Source organism: Orcinus orca, chromosome 14 (genome assembly GCF_937001465.1).
Source record: "Orcinus orca chromosome 14, mOrcOrc1.1, whole genome shotgun sequence".
In the NCBI taxonomy this organism is placed as follows: domain Eukaryota; kingdom Metazoa; phylum Chordata; class Mammalia; order Artiodactyla; family Delphinidae; genus Orcinus; species Orcinus orca.
This window is the reverse complement of record NC_064572.1, coordinates 56601259-56623268: the sequence shown is the minus strand read 5'-3', so window position 1 is coordinate 56623268 and position 22010 is coordinate 56601259. Positions and strand designations below refer to the sequence as shown.

The window sequence follows — 22010 nt, the reverse complement described above, 5'->3', positions numbered from 1 at the left end:
GAGAGATACCAATCATTGAAATTCCACCTCCCAGCCTTTAAATGGCAAGATCTTTATTAGAAATGTACTACTTAGAGAGTTTGACTGTTTGCTTTTGACATGCATATTTTATCCTAATTGAATTAGTTATTAAATTTCATAAGATCTCATAGTGGTACACTATGTACATTGCTTGAGACTTACAAAAATAGCATTGCATCCTATTTTTACCAGTGTAGATCAAATTAATGAGAATTCACGTCACAAATTTAATGCTTCAGCCAAGAATAGTACATTTCTTTCCACAAGTAACTTGGCAAGTTCCAAAAAGATCCCTCAGTGACTATGTTCAATTAATTGTGGAGCACCTAGGGAACTGGAAGTTAAAGTAAGTGTGAATGGAGGCCATGTGGATCTCATTTTGTCTTATAAGTGCTCATAATACCTACTATCTCTTAGGAATTTTAAGAAGTATAATTTTTATAAGGCACTTTAAGCTCTTGAGGGAAAACTCTCTATAGATTAAAATGTTACTAGTTTGTACTATACTGTCCTGTTTATCCAGGTTATGGTCAAACATATTTGACTAATCATTATATGTGTTTGTTTGGACTCTGTTTTTTAAGTTTACCTTACAGCAATGTCAGTAATAATTGCAAGGCTTTAAAATTTGCATATTTTGCTTTTTCTTAGAAATGTTTTTCCTTCCTTTCAGGTAACAAATATACTCTAGAGACTAGACCAAACCAAGAAGGCATTGATGTAAGACAAGAGCTACTGAAATTCCATTCTACTTATTATTCATCCAACTTAATGGCTATTTGTGTTTTAGGTCGAGGTAAGAATCCTTAAAATTTTTTCATGGTGTTGGATAATCTTAGTTTTCCACTTTGGCTTTTTCAAAGTATTGGAAGAAGGATATAAGACACTTCCTTTTATCTGTTCAGAGGCTTTTGAAAATGATCTTGTTGGAGAATATGTGGAGGGGAATTTTGTTTTTAACTCACTGTGTTCTAAAAAGAAGCTTAGTTGATTTTAAATGGAGACCTGAAGAAAATATAAATTAATAGCAAGGGGAGGAAGTATAAAGGACAAGATTGAGAGATTTGACCTTATAAAATTCAAAAAAACAAAAAAATTAAAAGATGATTATAAACTAGGAAGACTATTAGAAAGCAACAAAGTTTGATATTGTTTCCCCTATTAAATTACCATAATTTTGGTTTGGGCTTTGTTTTAACTAATACCCATTATGAGGAGAGGTGCTCTTTTGTATTTGTGGTGTATACAATTTATGCAATTCCTCCACACTTTCTGGAGGACAGTGCATCACTGCCGGGGACCAGCCCCAGCTGAACAGGTTTCACCGAAAGGGGAGACGGAGTCGGCGTGGACAGAACACAAGACACCTCAGAGGATGCAAGGATCTGCCAAATTTATTCTCATGATTCCAAGGCATTTATACTATAAGGCAATCTCACTTTCAATCTTAACAATCCAGTTCTCATGCCACAAAAAGTTCCCTTCATAAATCATAAAACAAAAGTAATTTACATCAGCAGGTTAAACAAGTTAAGTAATCTTCTTATTGCCTCCAGTCTCTTTCATCCCCTGTGATTAGGTACATCTTGGTCACATCTACGTCAGGAACTCTGTCTGCGTTTTCCTCATTCTTCTCAGAAGATTAAGGTGTTCTTGTACCTGCACATTCTGCTTGATTAAGCCATAAACTTAAACATATTATTCTGTTAGTGATTAAAAATAATCATACAACATTTCATCTACAAATTTCCTAACCCCACCATAATAATCAAAACAATACACATTATTTTTTTATACTTCTAAAAAACCATGGGAGCGGGCATTGTACCACAAGCTCATTGATTAAACCCATCGTAGCATAAAACTTCGCCACTGTAACCAGGTATTTCCCAACATGTTTCTAACTTCACTGGGAGGCCATAACTCTTTCAATTTTTCTTTCAGAATAAAAAGCTGCTGCAGAAATGTTCCCACCATTGTATTTCCCCAAGTCCAATGCCCTGGCCTGGGAATAAAAATTTCAAATATAATCATTAAAAAAGCCAAAGTAGCTATAATCCTTCTCTTGATTTTTACCCTAACTTGGGGTTTTTCTTAAACCCCTGCATTAAAACTATACATTTTTCCCAACACCAATAACAAAAATCACCTTAGGTAAAGGCAGGGGAAAACATGGGGAATCACACAGAGCAAAGCTTTGCTTCCACACAGAGGAAAGCTGTGATCCACGGAGAAAATGGGAAACAAAGCCCTGCTGCGGCGGGAGAGCAGTTGCCATTGGCCAAGTCTCTTGTCTGCTACCTGGGTTCCCATCTGAGCTGGGCGTGGGAAGCGAAGCAGCCACGGGGACAAGAGATCTCCCTCAGAAGGGGTGAGGGTTCAGGCCCCTGCAAAGTTGGGGGGGTGAGGGTCTGTGCCCCACCTCTGTTGGCCCCCAAGTTCTCTCCTGATGGCCCCTCTGCGACTGTGCCTGTCTTAGGTTGTTCCTTCCCTGAGGAATCTTACCCGTCTCTGGCTAACCAGCCATCCTCCGGGGCCAAACAGGGAGATGCGAGGTGTGCGAGGTGCAGTGCCCCCAGAGAAGGTCAGTTCTCTGTCACCTTGGTAGCCTATGCCCCCGTGGCCTCCACGCCCAGCACCTGCCTTGGGATTCCCTCGCCAACTGGCGGGGCCCCGGCTCTGATCACATGTCTTCGGGAACCCAGGTTTCTCCTCCAGGGAGGGCCCAGCTTACAACACTGGGCAAGAGAGACCGATTGCAAGGCACCAGCCACCAGGAGGCCTCAACAGGGTAGGGGGAGTGTAAAAAAAACCCTATGTTCAGGAAGCTTTGCTTTTCCATATTTATGTCTGACAGCATCAGCTTTGCAGAGGAGAACTTTGCCTCTCCATATTTGTACCCGATAGCATCAACTTTGCTTGACACTACGGGTCTCGTCTGTGCTGTAACTCAAAGGCACTTCCTATGTGGCTCCCGACATTTCCCCCTTTTTTATTTTTTAAAAAGGCAGTATGTAATTCCACTTTGGTTCTGTATACACTTTGAAGGGCAGTTTGAATTAATCGGATAATGACTGGAAAAGAAATAAGAAGCAAAATTATAACCACTCCGGCAGCCCCATAATTTATTAAAATATGCATAAAGGAATTATTTTTAAAATAACTTTGTAAATTTTGTAAAAATTCTGCAGCAGCTTTAGAGGGATTCATATCATATTGAGAGGCTGCAATATCATGAATTTGTTTATGTAAATGTTCTAAATCAATTCCTAGATCACTAGAATTCCATATATTTAAAATATGCATCTGAATTTTTTCCCAGGAATATTCAGAATGATTTACTTTTAAGGGAGTAACACATATCCAAGAATATTTTTTATGGCATGTTAAAGATAAGCGAATTTTTAAAGCGGTAAGTTCTTGACCAATATGTAAAACTGCTTCTTCAAGGGCATCAACTTTAGTTTCTAACTTTCTATCTATTGCTTCTTGAGTTGCCAAAGCCAAGGATATATTTTTTGATAAATCATTAGCATATTGTGCTGTTTGTACTTCCTTCACTAAAGCATATGTTGCAACAGTAAAAGAGCTTAATATTCCTATTAAGGCGGAAATTCCCAAAATCAAAGTAGCTACAAATCTTTTTGGCCGTATGAGCTCTCCAACCTGTCTTATAATTTCTGCCCCTATATCTGTATACCAAGATTCATTAAGCGCTACTGGCAGCATAATATAAGCTGGTCTTTTTAACACCATTATGGTTGACACATTCATCTCAGGAACAATGCAAGTGGTCAGTATGCATTGCTGACAGGTAATATAAAATCTCATATTATACTGCATAATTTGTAACTTTTTACTATCATTAGAAAGCAATAAGGAATATGGAGATAACACACAGGTTTGAACATAATACTCTTCCACATGGGTAGTAGCTCTAATTAGCGTTATTTTACGAGTGGTTAAGGGCAATCTCCATAACTGAGATTGATAATAGGTTTTATTTTCATAAACAAAAGTATAAATAGGAGCCACCCATCCATGACTATTCCATCTATTTATCTTTAATGGACGGGGAATATAGGTATCATTCCATGGGTATAGCAAGCCTAACTTTAAATATGTTCTATAATCTCCTTCAGGAAAATTACTACTCCAATCTGAAATATAATATTCAGTTCCAGGAATAAATATTTTATTTTCTTTATTATACATACAATATATCCATGAAGGATATCCAGTTTTAATATTTATCCAAATCCATTCATTTGTAGCTTCCCCTACAGCCTCATCACAATCATCATATTTAAAAGGATGAACAACTTTAGGCAAAGATTTATTAACAAAAACTTGATTTTGTCCTACAACTTTCCCTAACAATGACCATAAATATCTTGTGGTTTTATCTCTTCCTACTGGCTCTTTAGGGGGCCTTTTAGGGGAATCTGTCAAAAATCCTGCATCAACTAGTGACAAACACCCATTTTTTATTTGATTATTTCCTATTAACCCTGAATCAAGAAAAAAGCATATTGGAGGAAAATCAGTCTGACCTGTAAATGAATAATTAAAATTAACTACAAATTGTTTATAGCCCTGTGCTCTTCGACTACCATCGGTTAATTCAGGAAATGAGGAAGTTACTGGAATATTAGAATCTTTCCAAGTACATGTATGTAAAATAGGAGGATCTGGAAAATAAGCCCAGTACGTACCGTTGGCACTTACCTGAACCGAAAGCAAGCTAAGCATAGCCACAAAAAAATTAGCAGTCATCAAAGGCACTCCTTGAGCATTCATAGCATTTTCAGCATTCAGACAAAGCTTTTTAATTGCTCCCCATGTAATTGGAGCCGCTTCAACGGTGGAGGCAGTATACTTTCTTTTTCGTGAACGAAACTTCTTCTCCAAAATTTTTGGAGAAGTTTGTACCTCCTTATCGCAAGATGATTCAAGCGACAGCTGTGTCATCGGAGGACCCACTTTCTGTGACTGCGGTTCCGCCATCTCGGCAGTAGATTTTCTTTTCTGAAAGACGCTTTAATAAATTCCCCACCTCAGGGTGTCTAATTAATCGATCAGGAATCCAAATTGGTGAATCAAAATTCTGGGGAAAAATACAAGCATATCCTCTACCACTAGTTAATAATGTATCTGGCCCATTCCATTTTCCTGTTAAAACATCCTTCCATAATACCCTTGGTTTCACATTTTCTTCATTTATCTCCCAATGTCTCATCATAGGAGTTTTCTCTTTATCATTCATATTTAAATAATTTAATACAAACATGGAATGATTAAGTAAATGATGAGGAGAAAAATATTTTAAATCTCCATTTTGCAATTTATAAATCATATTTTTTAATACCTGATTGGTTCTTTCAATTATAGCTTGTCCTTGTGGATTATAAGGAATTCCTGTACTATGGGCTATGCCAAACTGTTGGCATAATTGCTGAAAAGACTTAGAAACATAAGCAGGGCCATTATCAGTTTTTAACTTTCGGGGAATTCCCAAATAACTAAAGCAAAACATCAAGTGTTGGCACACATCCTTAAAGGCCTCTCCAGTTCTAGCTGAGGCTACAATTACATGTGAAAAGGTATCCACACAAACATGTACATAGGACAGCTTTCCAAAACTACGCACATGAGTCACATCCATTTGCCACAGATCATTAGCTCGCAAACCTCGAGGATTTACTCCTTGCTGAGGTACATTAGTTTGTGTAGGGCACACAGAGCAATTTTTTACTATTTCCCTTGCCGCTTCCCTGGATAGGTTAAACTGATATCTTAAGGCATTAGCATTTTGATGATGCAGCTGATGAGATTTTATTGCTTCTTGTACTTTATTTTCATCTACTATGAAAATTTTAGTCAGGGCATCAGCAGAGGCATTGCCTTCTGCTAAAGGCCCTGGCAATCCAGAGTGAGCTCTAATATGGCCTATATAATAAGGCTGTGTTCTTTCCCATATACTTTTTTGTAATCTCTTAAGTAACTTAATTATTGTACTCTTATTCTCAGAAAAGGCTGCTGTTTCTATTGCTGGAAATAATTTAACTATATATAAGGAATCAGTATATAAATTAATTTTCTTATCCCTGGTTAATTTCATCACTTCTATAACTGCCATAATTTCTAATTGCTGTGCTGAGCAATTTTCTGTATTTAATATTTTCTTTTCATTATTAATAATATAGGCTGCCCTCCCTAAGGAGGATCCATCAGTAAATACTAATATGGCCTCTTCCAAAGGTTTCATCTTATAATATGTAGGAAAAACCACCATATGTTCCTTAAAAAACTGTAGCAATACACTTTTAGGCAAATGAAATAAAATTTGACCTCTAAATGAGGCCAGGGCTATTCCTAATGAATCTTCTAACAACAGCAAGGCCTCTAATTGATCTTTATTATAAGGTATAATTATATTATCCATATCTTTTCCAAATAACTCTCTACTTCTCTTTCTACCTTTAATAATTAATAAACTAACCATAAAAGGGTATGAGGCAACAATCTTTTTTGGACTAGCAGCCAAATGTATCCATTCTAGTGGTCCATTTTGCCATAATAATCCTGTAGGAATAACTGGAGTCCTTAAAATAATTAAATCCCAAGGTTTGGTATAATCCAATCTTTTAATAAAAACATTTTTTAAAGCTTTTTCTATTTTTTCTATGGCTAGTTTTCCTTCTGCAGTTAACTCTCTAGGGGATAAGGGGTTAGAATCTCCTTGTAATATCAAAAACAAAGGTTTTAATTCCATAGTAGTAATTTTTAACAAAGGCCTTATCCAATTTATATCTCCTAAAAACTTTTGAAAATCATTTAAAGTAATCAGATGATCAGTTCTTAGCTGAAAAGGTATATGCTGAATGGAAAATTCCTGTATTAATCTGCCCAAATAATTATAAGGAGGCTCAGTTTGAATTTTCTCTGGAGCAACTTTTAATCCATACTCCTGTAAAGCTTCCATCATATCCTGTAATGCCTGATGTAAGTAGGCCTTATCCTTATGGGCCAATAATATATCATCCATATAATGTATTAAATATATTTCTTTATATTTCTGTCTTATATTACATATGGCCTGGTCTACATATTTCTGACATAAGGTAGGGCTATTTTTCATACCCTGCGGTAAAACTTTCCACTGATACCTCTGATATGGTCTGATAAAATTAGGAGAGGGTACACTAAATGCAAATCTTTTTCTGTCCTCCTTATGTAAGGGGATCGTGAAAAAGCAATCTTGCAAATCTATAACTATAATAGCATAATTTTCAGGGATGGCTACTGGAGAGGGAAGTCCAGGCTGTAAAGCCCCCATTGTTTCCATGGTTTTATTTATTGCTCTAAGATCTTGTAATAGTCTCCATTTTCCTGATTTTTTCTTTATAACAAATATAGGAGTATTCCAAGGGCTGTTAGAGGGTTCAATATGTCCTGCCAATAATTGCTGTTCCACTAATTCCTCTGCAGCTGTTAATTTCTCAGAAGTTAGGGGCCATTGTTCCACCCACACAGGTTCCTCTGAAAGCCACACTATAGGGTCAGCTGCTTTTAAAACAATGGGCCCCGTTATAAATTTGGATAGCCCACTCCATGTTTATCATTTTTGGGCTCAGCAACCACAGGATATAATCTTCCCTCCTGATTTTTTCCTAAACCTTTATCTGGGTCATATCCCATTTTTAACATTTGTAAGGAGACCCACTCATCTGGACTATACAAGAGCATTCCCATCTGCATAAGTATGTCTCTTCCCCAAATGGACATTGGCAGGCCAGGTATTACATAAGGACAAAAGGAGCCTGCTTGTTTATTGGTAGTATTCTCCCAAGTTAAAATCTGGGAACTCTTAGCTACTGCTGGAGCAGTTCCTAAACCTACTAACATATTGTCAGCATGCCGGGTAGGCCAGCTGTTAGGCCAATCTTTTCCTGCTATGCAGGAAGAATCTGCACCAGTATCTAACAATCCCTGAATAATCTTTCCATTAATTTTTAAAGTTTTTAAAGGCCTATTTCTAGTAATTTCTTGAATCCAAAATACCATATCGCTGGAGCCAAATCCTTTCTCATTTCTTGCTTCCTGAACAACATTCTTTCCTGTTTTATAATATGGTAACAATAACAACTGTGCTATTCTTTGTCCTACATAAATTTGTTGTGTTTTATTAGAGGGAGCCACCATTATGTGAATTTCTCCTGTATAATCAGAATCAATAACTCCAGGCAAAACTGTTAAGCCAGATAAAGAAGTTGAACTCCTACCAATAATTAGACCCATTACTCCTGGGGGCAATGGACCTTTAATCCCAGTTGGTATTTTTATGACTGGAGAGTCAGGAGTTAATATTGCTGAGGAGGTGGCACAGAGGTCCAATCCTGCGCTGCCTGGGGTGGCCCTGAACAATTCATCAATTCCCCTGAGGGAAGAAAGGGATTGAGCGTCTGGTGAATTGCCCCTATTGTTTGTTGGGCCCGGGGTCGGGCCCGAAATAAGTTTCCCGAATTATTTTTAGCAGGTGCATCTGGAAAAACAGGTGCAGGAAATATTGGCATCTGCGCGCCAGCCTGAGGTATTGCAGAAACCTTATTAGGGGGAAGAATGTGTCCGTCCTTGTGATATTTACTTCTACACAATTTAGTCCAATGATTTCCTTTCCCACATCTTTGGCAAGGAGTCTTTGGAACCCCAACATTACCAGGAGATATCATTCTAACAGGACCTGGTGGAGGTATATTTTTATTAGGACATTCCCTACTAAAATGACCTGCGCCTCCACAAGCAAAGCAATTATTTTCTTTTGGTCCCTTAGGGTTTTTTGTTTTTTGAACCATATTCATCATACATTGAGGAAGTGTTTCTCCCTTTAGGGCGGCTGCCAAAGCAATCCCTTGTATATAAGAGGGACCAACGTCAGAACATTGTTTAATGAAATCTGAAATACTTCCAGTTTTTCTAATAGGGCGAATCAGGTTCTGGCAAACAGGATTGGCATTTTCAAAGGCTAGTTGTTTTGCCAACATGTTAGCTGCATCCTCATCGGTTATTACTCTTTTTATCTCGGTTAGCAAGCGAGAAACAAAATCCTCATATGGCTCCTCAGGCTTTTGTCTTAAATCTGTTAAAGCGGAGGCTTTTCCTGGAGTCAAAGGCAAAGACTTCCAGGCATTCACTGCACACGTAGTTACTTGCCATAAGGCCTCCTTTCCCATATGCATCTGCTGTTGGGTTGTATCATATTCTCCCTGGCCCAACAACATATCTTTAGTAATATCAAATTTATCCCATTTCTTATTTAAAGCATGTTGCTTAGCCACCCATTTTTTATATTCTGTTTTCCAAAGCAAATATTGTCCTCCAGATAAACAGGCCTTTGCAACCTGAATCCAGTCATATGGAGTCATCCATCTATTTGCCAAGGCATCTATAAGAGTCATAGTATAAGGCGCCAACGGTCCATAATCTACACAGGCCTTTTTAAGTTCTTTTAAAAGTTTTAGAGGCAAAGGTTCCCAATATACATCATCATCATCATCAAAACCATCCTCATAAATGACTGGAAAACAGGCGGCAAAAGCATAATCATCATAGTCACCTTTTATTCTCCTATGCTTTTTATATTTGCCTTGGCTTTTATTAAAAGGTGGCGAAGGTGGTGGGCCCCTAGCCTTTAAAGGCGGTGGAGGTGGTAGGCCCTTAACATTTAAAGTTGAATGTCCTAATCTCTTTAAAGGGAGAAATGAAGAACTTAAAGGTGCCGGTGGGGCGGTCGGTAAACGACCCAAAGGGCGCTTATCCTGTAAATTAGGCCTATTTTTCTTAATTTCGTGCTTTGAAAAAGCACCATAGGGTTCATACTTCCTTCTTTCATAATCATATGCAGCAGCATCTAAATCATCCTGATCTGCAGGAGGCAATTCATCATCAAAAGGAGGATTCTTTAACAAATTAGACTTATTATCAATAGGTGAGTCAATTTCCTCCTCTGAATCATCATCCTTGAGGTTACAATCTTTTAAAGCTGCAGCCATAACCTCAGTTTCTTTTGATGTTTTTGGAGAAAGTAACGGAGTACATTCATCCATTACTTCTACAGGATTTTTATATGGATTCTTTTGACCTTCAGGCAAAGGAGCAATGCTCTCTCTAATAAGGTTCCATAAAGTAAAAGTATCTACTGGAACCTTCTCAGGTCCAAAATGACTGTAATATATTTGCAGTTTGTCCCACCTTTTGCCAGGTTTCTATATTAACTGTTCCCTGTTCTGGAAACCATGGGCATTGTTCCTGTACAAACTGAAAAAACTGAGTTAGTTGCTTACTAGTTACCTTAATTCCTCTTCCATTTATCATATGTTTAACTATATCAATAAATAAGAGCCTCTCTTTGGACTCAGCGTGTCCCATCTTGACACCGCCTTACTCACCTTCCTAACCAGTATTCCTAACTGGGGGTCTGCAGCACCCTACGGTGAGACTCCTATCCGTCTGAAAAAAAATAATACTTACCCCTTCAGGTCCCTGTGCGGGCGCCACTTGCCGGGGACCAGCCCCAGCTGAACAGGTTTCACCGAAAGGGGAGACGGAGTCGGCGTGGACAGAACACAAGACACCTCAGAGGATGCAAGGATCTGCCAAATTTATTCTCATGATTCCAAGGCATTTATACTATAAGGCAATCTCACTTTCAATCTTAACAATCCAGTTCTCATGCCACAAAAAGTTCCCTTCATAAATCATAAAACAAAAGTAATTTACATCAGCAGGTTAAACAAGTTAAGTAATCTTCTTATTGCCTCCAGTCTCTTTCATCCCCTGTGATTAGGTACATCTTGGTCACATCTACGTCAGGAACTCTGTCTGCGTTTTCCTCATTCTTCTCAGAAGATTAAGGTGTTCTTGTACCTGCACATTCTGCTTGATTAAGCCATAAACTTAAACATATTATTCTGTTAGTGATTAAAAATAATCATACAACATTTCATCTACAAATTTCCTAACCCCACCATAATAATCAAAACAATACACATTATTTTTTTATACTTCTAAAAAACCATGGGAGCGGGCATTGTACCACAAGCTCATTGATTAAACCCATCGTAGCATAAAACTTCGCCACTGTAACCAGGTATTTCCCAACATGTTTCTAACTTCACTGGGAGGCCATAACTCTTTCAATTTTTCTTTCAGAATAAAAAGCTGCTGCAGAAATGTTCCCACCATTGTATTTCCCCAAGTCCAATGCCCTGGCCTGGGAATAAAAATTTCAAATATAATCATTAAAAAAGCCAAAGTAGCTATAATCCTTCTCTTGATTTTTACCCTAACTTGGGGTTTTTCTTAAACCCCTGCATTAAAACTATACATTTTTCCCAACACCAATAACAAAAATCACCTTAGGTAAAGGCAGGGGAAAACATGGGGAATCACACAGAGCAAAGCTTTGCTTCCACACAGAGGAAAGCTGTGATCCACGGAGAAAATGGGAAACAAAGCCCTGCTGCGGCGGGAGAGCAGTTGCCATTGGCCAAGTCTCTTGTCTGCTACCTGGGTTCCCATCTGAGCTGGGCGTGGGAAGCGAAGCAGCCACGGGGACAAGAGATCTCCCTCAGAAGGGGTGAGGGTTCAGGCCCCTGCAAAGTTGGGGGGGTGAGGGTCTGTGCCCCACCTCTGTTGGCCCCCAAGTTCTCTCCTGATGGCCCCTCTGCGACTGTGCCTGTCTTAGGTTGTTCCTTCCCTGAGGAATCTTACCCGTCTCTGGCTAACCAGCCATCCTCCGGGGCCAAACAGGGAGATGCGAGGTGTGCGAGGTGCAGTGCCCCCAGAGAAGGTCAGTTCTCTGTCACCTTGGTAGCCTATGCCCCCGTGGCCTCCACGCCCAGCACCTGCCTTGGGATTCCCTCGCCAACTGGCGGGGCCCCGGCTCTGATCACATGTCTTCGGGAACCCAGGTTTCTCCTCCAGGGAGGGCCCAGCTTACAACACTGGGCAAGAGAGACCGATTGCAAGGCACCAGCCACCAGGAGGCCTCAACAGGGTAGGGGGAGTGTAAAAAAAACCCTATGTTCAGGAAGCTTTGCTTTTCCATATTTATGTCTGACAGCATCAGCTTTGCAGAGGAGAACTTTGCCTCTCCATATTTGTACCCGATAGCATCAACTTTGCTTGACACTACGGGTCTCGTCTGTGCTGTAACTCAAAGGCACTTCCTATGTGGCTCCCGACACATCACCCTAAAAAGTACATTTTTACTTCTAGAAGTGCAATCTAAGGAAATAATCAGAGTTGTTCCAGGTGATGTACGAGGATGTTTCTGTATAGTATTTATTAGTGAAAAGTTAGATGTAAGCTAAATGTTCATTAACAGAAGATTGGTTAAATAGTGATGTTATAGGTATATAATAGAGCATCTTATAGAAAATAACATCCCTTCTCCCACTTCCTCTCCTCTCACCTGCTTTATTTTTCTTTAAAACATTTATCACCACCTGAAATATTAAATATTCTTTATTGTTGTCTGCTGTACCAGAATGTAAGTTACTTGAGAATAGAAACTGTTTTGTTCACTGCTTTGTCTGGTTTAGTGCTTGACACATCATAAGTACTCGGTAAGTAAATATTGAATGAATAAATAGTTTCATGACAGTGTTTTCATAACTTGGGAAAATATTCTTATTGTATTAAGTAGAAAACAAAAGCACTCTGTAAAAGCACTGTGTGCTATCTGATCCCATTTGGGGATTTCTAAAAAATTCTAATAGACATAAATGGGAGACATAAGACAAAGTAGAAAAACATACCAGAAATTTAATAATGTGGTATAGTAGTTAAGAACTCATGCTCTAGAGTCTGAGAGCTTGGGTTTGAATTCCTAATACACCACCTACTCAGTATATAGTGGCTATGAGCTAACAAAGTTACTTCAGTTCTCTGCACTTCAGTTTTTGCATTTGTAAAATGGAGGTGGTACCTCATACCTTTTATGAGGTTTAATAGAGATAATGCAGAAAAAGTGCATAGTGCCTGGCAACACAGGAAATGCTCTATAAATGGTAGCTGCTTTCAGCATTCCATAATCATGAGCTTATGGGCGACTTTTGGTTTTGTTTTTTTGCTTTTGTTTTTCAAAGTATTCTGCTATTGACAAATGTTACTTTTGTGGGTAGAAAATAAACAACTATATATATTTTAACTTGCTAATAGGAACAAGGATATAAAATGGGTCCAAGGAGTAAGGCTAATAAAAAGTGTATGTTATAATCCTGTGTGCTTTCTAAAGGTAGGTAGATCTATAGAGTGTTAAAAAATACCACTTGGTATTCAGAGCCTAGTCCTGGGAGTAGGTTTCTAAGCTGTGTTTTTGTCCATGTCATCTTGAGATAAAACACATGATTTCAATAAGCACTTATTAGGCAAGTAATAACGACAACAGATGACACATACGTAAGCCCTGCCCTCAGTGTTCTTGGTTTAGTGGAAATGACAGAACAAGCATCTGAAAGAGACAAAGAGTTTCTTTGTTCCAGTTCCCTCTCCCAGTGTGACTGACCTCCTGTGCTCAGCTCAGTGGATTTGATGACATGTCTGGGAGAAGTGTCCTTACAGTACAGTGGTGTGTGGAGGAAACAGGATCTCTTAAAGGATTAATAGATAATCCTCTCCTTCTTCTAGGAGGAGGGGAGAGGAAGAGTAACCATGTGGAAGGATCTCTGTCACAAAGGGACAAAAAAGTTTTTCTCTCTTCTCCCACGGGGTCCTCCCTCTAGTTGTGGCAGCACCAATTACCTGGACACTTGACAAATAGGTAACTGTCAAGTAGAGACCTTAGTATTGCCAAGTCCTGGTAATGTAAAGATGAATGGGACTCAGTTCCCTGATCTCTGGTAGCTCATAGTGAAGACAGATGGTGCATTATTGTACAGCTCCCTTACCTTTAAAAAGCTACATGGTGAATTTGTGCTTCTAAAAGGAAAGCCCTACCCTAGCAGAACCTTGCTCTAAAGGGCCTTGCTGTCATCAGCACTTCAGGTTGACAAAGCATTGTTGACTGCCCATCTTGTTTCCAGTTACGTGTCCCATCTGTGTGTCTCCTTATGTCTTTATGTCAGTTGTCTCTGACATCTCTTGCTCCAAATATACCTGGTTCATTCCCGAGTTCACTTGTATAACAAGCAGCCATGGGTTGGCCTTTTATTTGGCTCCGGACATTTTAGGGTCCTTCATACATTTCAAAAAAATTAAAGTAAAAATACATATGTTTTATAAATAAAGTGCACATGCCCACATTCATAGGCCTAAAAGAGAACTTCATATTGTCATAGGCAATTCTCATATAGTGATTAAGTGCTTTTTAGAGAGTTCATGGAAAAGTTCAAAATGGGTCCTAGAATATCAAGGGAAATTTCTTATTCGATTCAAATGCTTCCTGACAGTAACAAGTAATGAATGTTTATACCATTTATAAATAACCTATTTTTGAGGAGGCAGAATCAAGGTGAGTGGTTATCTTGTTTATAAAAAGATAACCTTTTCCACTTTTTTCTTTTTAGAATAATAGTAATATGTGTGCACAGAAAAAAATTTATCCCATACAGAAAGATATAAAATGGAAAGCATGTTCTTCTTTATCCCACCTTATGACCACTATGCCCTCTCCTCAAAGATAGTCACTTTATATCATTTTTTGTTATACTTCCAAAAGTAGAATTTTGTTAATATACTTGGATTTATGTGTCTGTTAAAAAATTAAATGAGATTATACTACATGGCACTGAAGTCTGTGGTTTTCACTTAATAGAGCTTTGAGATATTTTCATATCAGCACATACAGACTTCTCCCTCCTTAATGGCTACATAATATTCCAGTGTACAGACTTTTCGTAACATGCACACATTGATAGATGTTTAGGTCATTTCCGGTTTTTATTGTTGTTATAAATGGTGTTGCAGTGAACATCTCATACTTTTGCAAATACAACTGTCCATTAAAAATATAGAGAGATGATAACATAGAAGAACTTCACATAAGTGACTATATAATCTTACAAAAATTACAAATCTTTGCATGAGTTTGATACAGTATGGTACAGAATCGTGTAGTGTTAGACCTTGAAGAGACTTGTGATCATCCTACCCTGTTTTCGTGTTTTATAGAACCTGGAGTGGTTAAACATTTTGTCCAAATATTCTCTTGCCATAATTGGTTGGTGAAGTTGGGGTTAGAATTGAACACCTAGGATTCTTCTCACCATTTTATACTATTCCCCCACAAAATCAATTACTTAAAATTGGGCTTCCCTGGTGGTGCAGTGGTTGAGAGTCTGCCTGCCGATGCAGGGGACACAGGTTCGTGCCCCAGTCCAGGAGGATCCCACATGTCGCAGAGCGGCTGGGCCTGTGAGCCATGGCCGCTGAGCCTGTGTGTCCGGAGCCTGTGCTCCACAGCGGGAGAGGCCACAACAGTGAGAGGCCCGCGTACCGCAAAAAACAAACAAACCAAAAAAACCTCTAATATTTGACTTTTAGCGATGGGTTTAGACTGTGTCTATTTATAAAGTTAATGTTATAATCTGTCAGCTAGTGGTTTCGTATGTGCCTTTTGGGAATTGTAGATAAAATAGTTTCCAAATGCCACTCATTATTCTATTATTGTTTCCAATATTTGTTTGAAATTTATTGCAAGATAATATTTGTAAAACAGTTTTTTAAACTATAAGGTGGCAGATATGTGTGAGGTATAATCAATATCAATACTGCAGAGCTTCAGAAGTTATATAGGCACTGGTGGGATTTTACTGAATGCTTCAACTTTATCAGATGGAGTTTTTTAAAAATTTCTAGGTTTTCCTTTTAACAGTCCTGAGATTTTTCAGGTGATCGTAAGGTGTTTTCTCCCCCCCCCAGCTTTATTGAGATATAATTAAAATATAACATTGTATAAATTTAAGGTATACAGGGACTTCCCTGGTGGTGCAGTGGTTAAGAATCCACCTGCCAATGCAGGGGACACAGGTTCGATCCCCGCTCCGGGAAGATCCCACATGCCGCGGAGCAGCTAAGCCCATGTGCCACAACTACTGAGCCTGCAAGCCACAACTACTGAGCCCTTGTGCCACAACTGCTGAAGCCTGAACACCTAGAGCCCATGCTCCTCAACAAAGAGAAGCCACCGCAATGAGAAGCCCAGGCACTGCAATGAAGAGTAGCCCCCGCTTGCTTCAAGTAGAGAAAGCCCATGTGCAGTAATGAAGACCCAACGCAGCCAAAAATAAATAAATTTATTAAAAAAAAAAACTTAAGGTGTACAACATAGTGATTTTATATATGTGTATATAATCCTAAGATTTTTAAATACTACCCATCATGTGTTATGATTAGTTTAAGTTCTGTTTCCATTGTCTGTTTTCTTGTAGAATCTTTAGATGACTTGACTGATTTGGTGGTGAAGTTATTTTCTGAAGTGGAGAACAAAAATGTCCCATTGCCAGAATTTCCTGAACATCCTTTCCAAGAAGAACATCTTAAAGTAAGTGCATGTATTTCTAGTATTTTTTTCTTTTTTAAATTTATGGACATAATATATGCCTGGTTTACCAAAGAGTACATGAACATTTTTGGAGGTTCTATTATTTATATAGTTTTTAATATTTGGTTTATATTAAAATCAAATCAAATCAATTTCACATTTATTAGGGACGTGTATCACCAAAAAGATAACAATATGTTCTGATCCTTGCATGTTAAAAGTAGTTTTGGTAGCTATAACCTTGGCAGACTGTAGAAGCTGTTATCCAGTGCCAGAAGGCAAGTATCCAAAAGTATTGAGCTGCATGGTCAAGGGGACCAAACATGGACTGCATACCAACTGTAATGAAATCCCACTAAGAAAGAGCCCAGGTCATTTATTTCTGTGTGGTCAGTATGATTTTCTCTGGCAGTAGATTCTCTCCTGAATTTGGGATTTTTCCATGAAAATCGGTATTTTTTTTTCTTTTTTTGAAAATCACTATTCTTCATAGTTTGTAAGTATTTTATTCAGCAGGAGTTGTGCAGAGCTAACCTTTTGCGATTTGTTTGTTTTATTCTTTCCCCAGAAACTTTACAAAATAGTACCCATTAAGGACATTAGGAATCTTTATGTGACATTTCCCATACCTGACCTTCAGAAATACTACAAATCAAATCCGGGTCATTATCTTGGTCATCTCATTGGGCATGAAGGTCCTGGGAGTCTGTTATCAGAACTTAAATCAAAGGGTGAGTCTCTTGGACACCAGCTTCTGAGGGTAGTACCCCACCTCCACCATATTTTTTTACTCTGACTCTCATTTCTCCTAAATATTTTCCTGTGAAGGAACATTTTCAGATGATACCGTTTAGGGTTGATGAGAGTGGGGTGTTGGTTGTTAGTACGCTTTTGTTTTTTGCTTTGGGGTTTTTGTTTTTCCATAATTTGTTTTATCCTTCAGTATTGAGCTGTGAAGTTTACATATTTCAAAAGGTGTTGTAGTGCATCTTTTAAATAAGATAGAGGTTAAAAAAAGTAAAAGCTCACATTAGGTATTCTTTACCATCTCTGTGAAACGTGCTGAAATATCTATTTGCCTGCTCTTATCCATCAAACCAAAGGGTGTATTAGGATCACTCAGTAGATTTCCAAGGTTCCTCTCCATTCAGACTCTTTTTATATAACACTTAAGCACAGTCATCTACTCTTGATTTGGGAAATGATTTGAGGCGTCCCAAGGAAAGCTCCCAAACTAAAAAAATCACTTGAATCTTTTGCAGTGTCTGAACTGCTTTTCAGTGCTTTTCTGAACTGACTTTTTTCCCAGTCTTTTCTGCAAGAGGGCCATTCTGTATGTTCCATTGGGAGCATACAGAATGAATTTTTTTTTTTAATTCCTTGTCTTAAAAGAAGACACACATGCGATCATGTTGATTTCCTTTGAATGTTACAGGCTGGGTAAATACTCTTGTTGGTGGGCAGAAGGAAGGAGCCCGAGGTTTTATGTTTTTTATCATTAATGTGGACTTGACTGAGGAAGGATTATGTAAGTATTGACCTTTTTGTTTTTGAATGAAAATTGATTTCTTATGATTTACTTTTATTAACTTATGCTGTGGATCTGTTTTTTGCTGTAAAGCTATAAACACTTTAATTCATACCATTTTATCCATTGTATTTTTCATGTGTAACTTCATTTCATGGATGATTTTCCCTCCTTAACAACTGATCATTATGTTGCACTTGTAAAATGTGTACTTGACTTTTTATTTGCTCATTTACTACCCCAAAGCCCCTTCAGTCACATATACCAAATCCTGGAGGGCCATGTGTATGGGACCCTAAAACCAGCCTCAGGGAGGTGAGAACTCACTCCATCTCTAAGAGGGACCATCTTCTACTTACCTGACTTTACCTTAGGAGTGAGCTCATTGCTTTGAAGGATTCGAGGACTGAATGGTTTTTAAGTGTGCCCCTTTTTTCCAGTACATGTTGAAGATATAATTTTGCACATGTTTCAATACATTCAGAAGTTACGTGCAGAAGGACCTCAAGAATGGGTTTTCCAAGAGTGCAAGGTACTTTTGTTTCACCAAAATTTTTCTTAAGGAAATTTTTCAAGAAACAAATATATGTGAATTAATTTAAATATAAGGAAAAGGAAAGAAATCAGACTGCTTTTCTATCCCTCAGAAGAAAGTCAGCAGTTTCTTGAACTTTTATCTATCAGGGCTTACTCTGTTCTCTGCCGGCCTGAAGTTGCATGAGCTGTGTCATTTTCAGATCTCGTGATAAAAATTTGTAGCATACTCTCAAAGAAACAGTGAATTGTTATATATATGATTGTGTTCTTAAAAGTGATTTTATTGTCGTATGTATGGAAAAGCCTGGCCTTTTTTTTTTTTTTGCATAAAACAGAAGGTATTTGTCTTTTAAATGTTTAAAGCCTTCTTTTAAGAGTTTTTTAAAATATCTACTATATAATTAAGGACTATCAAGACTCTGAAATGTATTTTAGGATAAGAGATAACCTCTTTACATAGATAAAAGTTTAAAGGTATAATCTCTGCTTGTGAAACTTATGACAATAAGTTCTAATCAGGCTGCAGTTCTCTGAAAGGGTCAGCAAAATCGTCATGTATGCAACTGTTGGATCTCACAAGCTTCCTCCACAGTTTTCCTAATTCTTTGACTAATAGTTTCAACAGAATCATATTCTGTGTTTGTTATTTTCATTCATGTTCTGTACATTCCTAAATCAAGCATAGCTATTTTTTCAGGAAGTGTGATAGTTAAATATGGAGTAGAAAGTCTATAGTGCAAACCAATCCCCCCCCCAAAAAAAGTATTTCTAAATAATAGGTGACTTGTGTCTAATTGATTTAATTTTTCGTTTAGGACTTGAATGCTGTTGCTTTTAGGTTTAAAGATAAAGAGAGGCCACGGGGTTATACCTCTAAGATTGCAGGAATATTGCATGTAAGTTTATTGTTATTTTACTCTGTACATTGGCATGTAGAGTATTTCAGTGATCTTGTATAAATAATATTACTTTCATTACTACACAAATGATAAAAATTGAAGGTATAGTCTAAAACTTTAGACTTCGTAGCAACCAGGTAAAATTTGATGTGAAGACATTCTTTAAATCTTAATTTTCATCATCCTAAAAATCATCATCTGTAATATTTTCATTTCATAGACATTTTGCTTGTTGGCTTTAAATATTTTTCAATTCTACAATGTGTCAGGTGCTACTTACGTGAAAGCTATAAATCATCCACTTTTCTCCATTTCCATTGCTACCACCCTCATATGAGCTACCAGCATTTCTTGCCTGGACTACCATCATAGTCTCTTACCTGGGTTCCCTGTTTGCCTTCTTCTGCCCCACCATAGTTTATTTTTCCAGCCTCAGTGATCTTTGGAAGACCCAAATCAGATTGTTCCACTCCTCTGTGTCAAGTAAGTTTCCCATCAGAGTTGGAACAGATCTAAGTTTTTACCTTGACCTACATGGCAGTCTGGTCCCAGCCTCTCTCTGACTGAATTCCACACCACTTCCATTCCACTCCAGCTACACTGGCGATGTGCCTAATCTTCAAGCATTAAGTTTACTCCTCCCTCTCAGGGCCCTGACGTTTGCTGTTTTCTCTGCCTGGAACACTTCTGGTTTTTCCATGACTAGGTTCTTCTTATCATTTGGGTCTCCACTCAGATGTTTCTCCCTCAGAGAGACCTTCCCTGACCTCCCAGTCATGACCCTGCCCCTTTTAAAATTTTCTTCATAGCACCTATCACTATAATGACAGTATTTGTTTGTTTGTTGTCTGCCTCCCTCCCGATTAGAATATAAGCTCCTTAGAGAGCAGGGACATCATCTGTCTTATCTACCATTGTATCCACAGCAGCACCTAGAACAGTGCCTGGCACAGAGTAGGTGTTCATTACATACTTGTTGAATGAATGAATCAGTCTATCAGTAAGTTGCTCGTACTAAAAAGCATCTTCTACATTATTTTTCTTTACTAACTGAAAATATAAGCCATTTTTCCTACACAACAACTCTCTAAATGCTTGTCTGATTTCATTCATAGAAATTTGAGTAGAAATTCTGTTTATTAAAATGTATGTACTTTATATTAAGAATCCTACAGGTGTCAGCACTTAATCATCAAATTTTCTTTATTAACAAGTACTCAGTTTTAGCTAGAGGTATTACTCACATTTTTCCCTGAAAAAATGTGATTTTGTTCTCTATAATGTAAGTGTGTTTAGGGGTTAACTGCAGAATCATCCCACAATATGAAATTGTTTAAAGTGTGGTAGGAAAGAGAAAAGATTCAGAAATTTTTCCAGTGGAGTGAAATTTAATTGAAGGGAAGAGGGGGGTGTAAAATAGAGGATTTCACATGTTAGAGATCTGTTTGCTTTAATAAATTCGAGTCTATTGTAGCCTTGCAAATTTTATTTATTTCTTTTTCTTTTAAAAAGTACTATCCCCTAGAAGAAGTGCTCACAGCTGAATATTTACTGGAAGAATTTAGACCCGATTTAATAGAGATGGTTCTCGATAAACTCAGACCAGAAAATGTCAGGTGAGTTGCTCTACAGATTTTCCTGTTACATACTAAATTTTCAAAAATGATTGGAATCTGAAAATTTGAAATTGTGAATAAAGTGCTTTTAAAGTTTTTATCAGGCATGATTACAAAAGTAGAGAGAATAAGTATAATGAAACAGTACCAAACTTAAACAGTCAGTACACGGCCGGTCTTTTTTATCTTTACCTACACTTGTTCACTCATCCTCCCTCCACTCTATTTATTTAAATTAATTAACTAATTAATTAATTTTTGGCTGCATTGGGTCTTTGTTAGTGCGCCTGAGCTTTCTCTAGTTGCGGTGAGCAGGGGCTACTCTTCGTTGTGGTGCGCGAGCTTCTCATTGCAATGGCTTCTTTTGTTGTGGAGCACGGGCTCTAGGTGCACGGGCTTCAGCAGTTGTGGCACGTGGGCTCAGTAGTTGTTGCTTGCAGGCTCTAGAGCACAGGCTCGGTAGTTGTGGCACACAGGCTTAGTTGCTCCGTGGCATGTGGGATCTTCCTGGACCAGGGATGGAACCCATGTCCCCTGCGTTGGCAGGCGGATTCTTAACCACTGTGCCACCAGGGAAGACCCTTCCCTCCACTCTAGATTATTTTAAGTCAATATCTCGAACACATGAAGATTCTTTTTTTTAACATAATCATAATTTCATTATGAATAAAATATAGTAATAGATCGTCTTAACCTGGCTTCATCCTTACTCAAATATTAGAAGTGTCAGCTCACTTATCTGGTTTAAAAAGCAAGTGAGGACACCCTCTTTTTTTTTAAGTAGAAGTAAGGATTACAATCTCAGAATGCTTCTGACTGACCCGTTGTTAACCAGGAGATCAAAAGTTGGAGGAGCTCTTACA

At 38.1% G+C, this 22010-nt stretch overlaps 1 protein-coding gene across 10 annotated transcripts in view; it reads left to right on the top strand.

The window, feature by feature from the left end:
* Window positions 1-22010, top strand: part of IDE (insulin degrading enzyme) — a 123841-nt gene that overhangs the window by 55569 nt on the left and 46262 nt on the right. For all 10 annotated transcript variants that reach the window (XM_033404888.2, XM_033404890.2, XM_033404887.2 and 7 more), the window contains 7 exons: window positions 695-817; window positions 16455-16567; window positions 17136-17298; window positions 18003-18095; window positions 18536-18627; window positions 19448-19528; window positions 21044-21147. In XM_033404888.2, the coding sequence (XP_033260779.2) occupies window positions 695-817; window positions 16455-16567; window positions 17136-17298; window positions 18003-18095; window positions 18536-18627; window positions 19448-19528; window positions 21044-21147 (769 nt within the window). The remainder of the gene's footprint in view (window positions 1-694; window positions 818-16454; window positions 16568-17135; window positions 17299-18002; window positions 18096-18535; window positions 18628-19447; window positions 19529-21043; window positions 21148-22010) is intronic.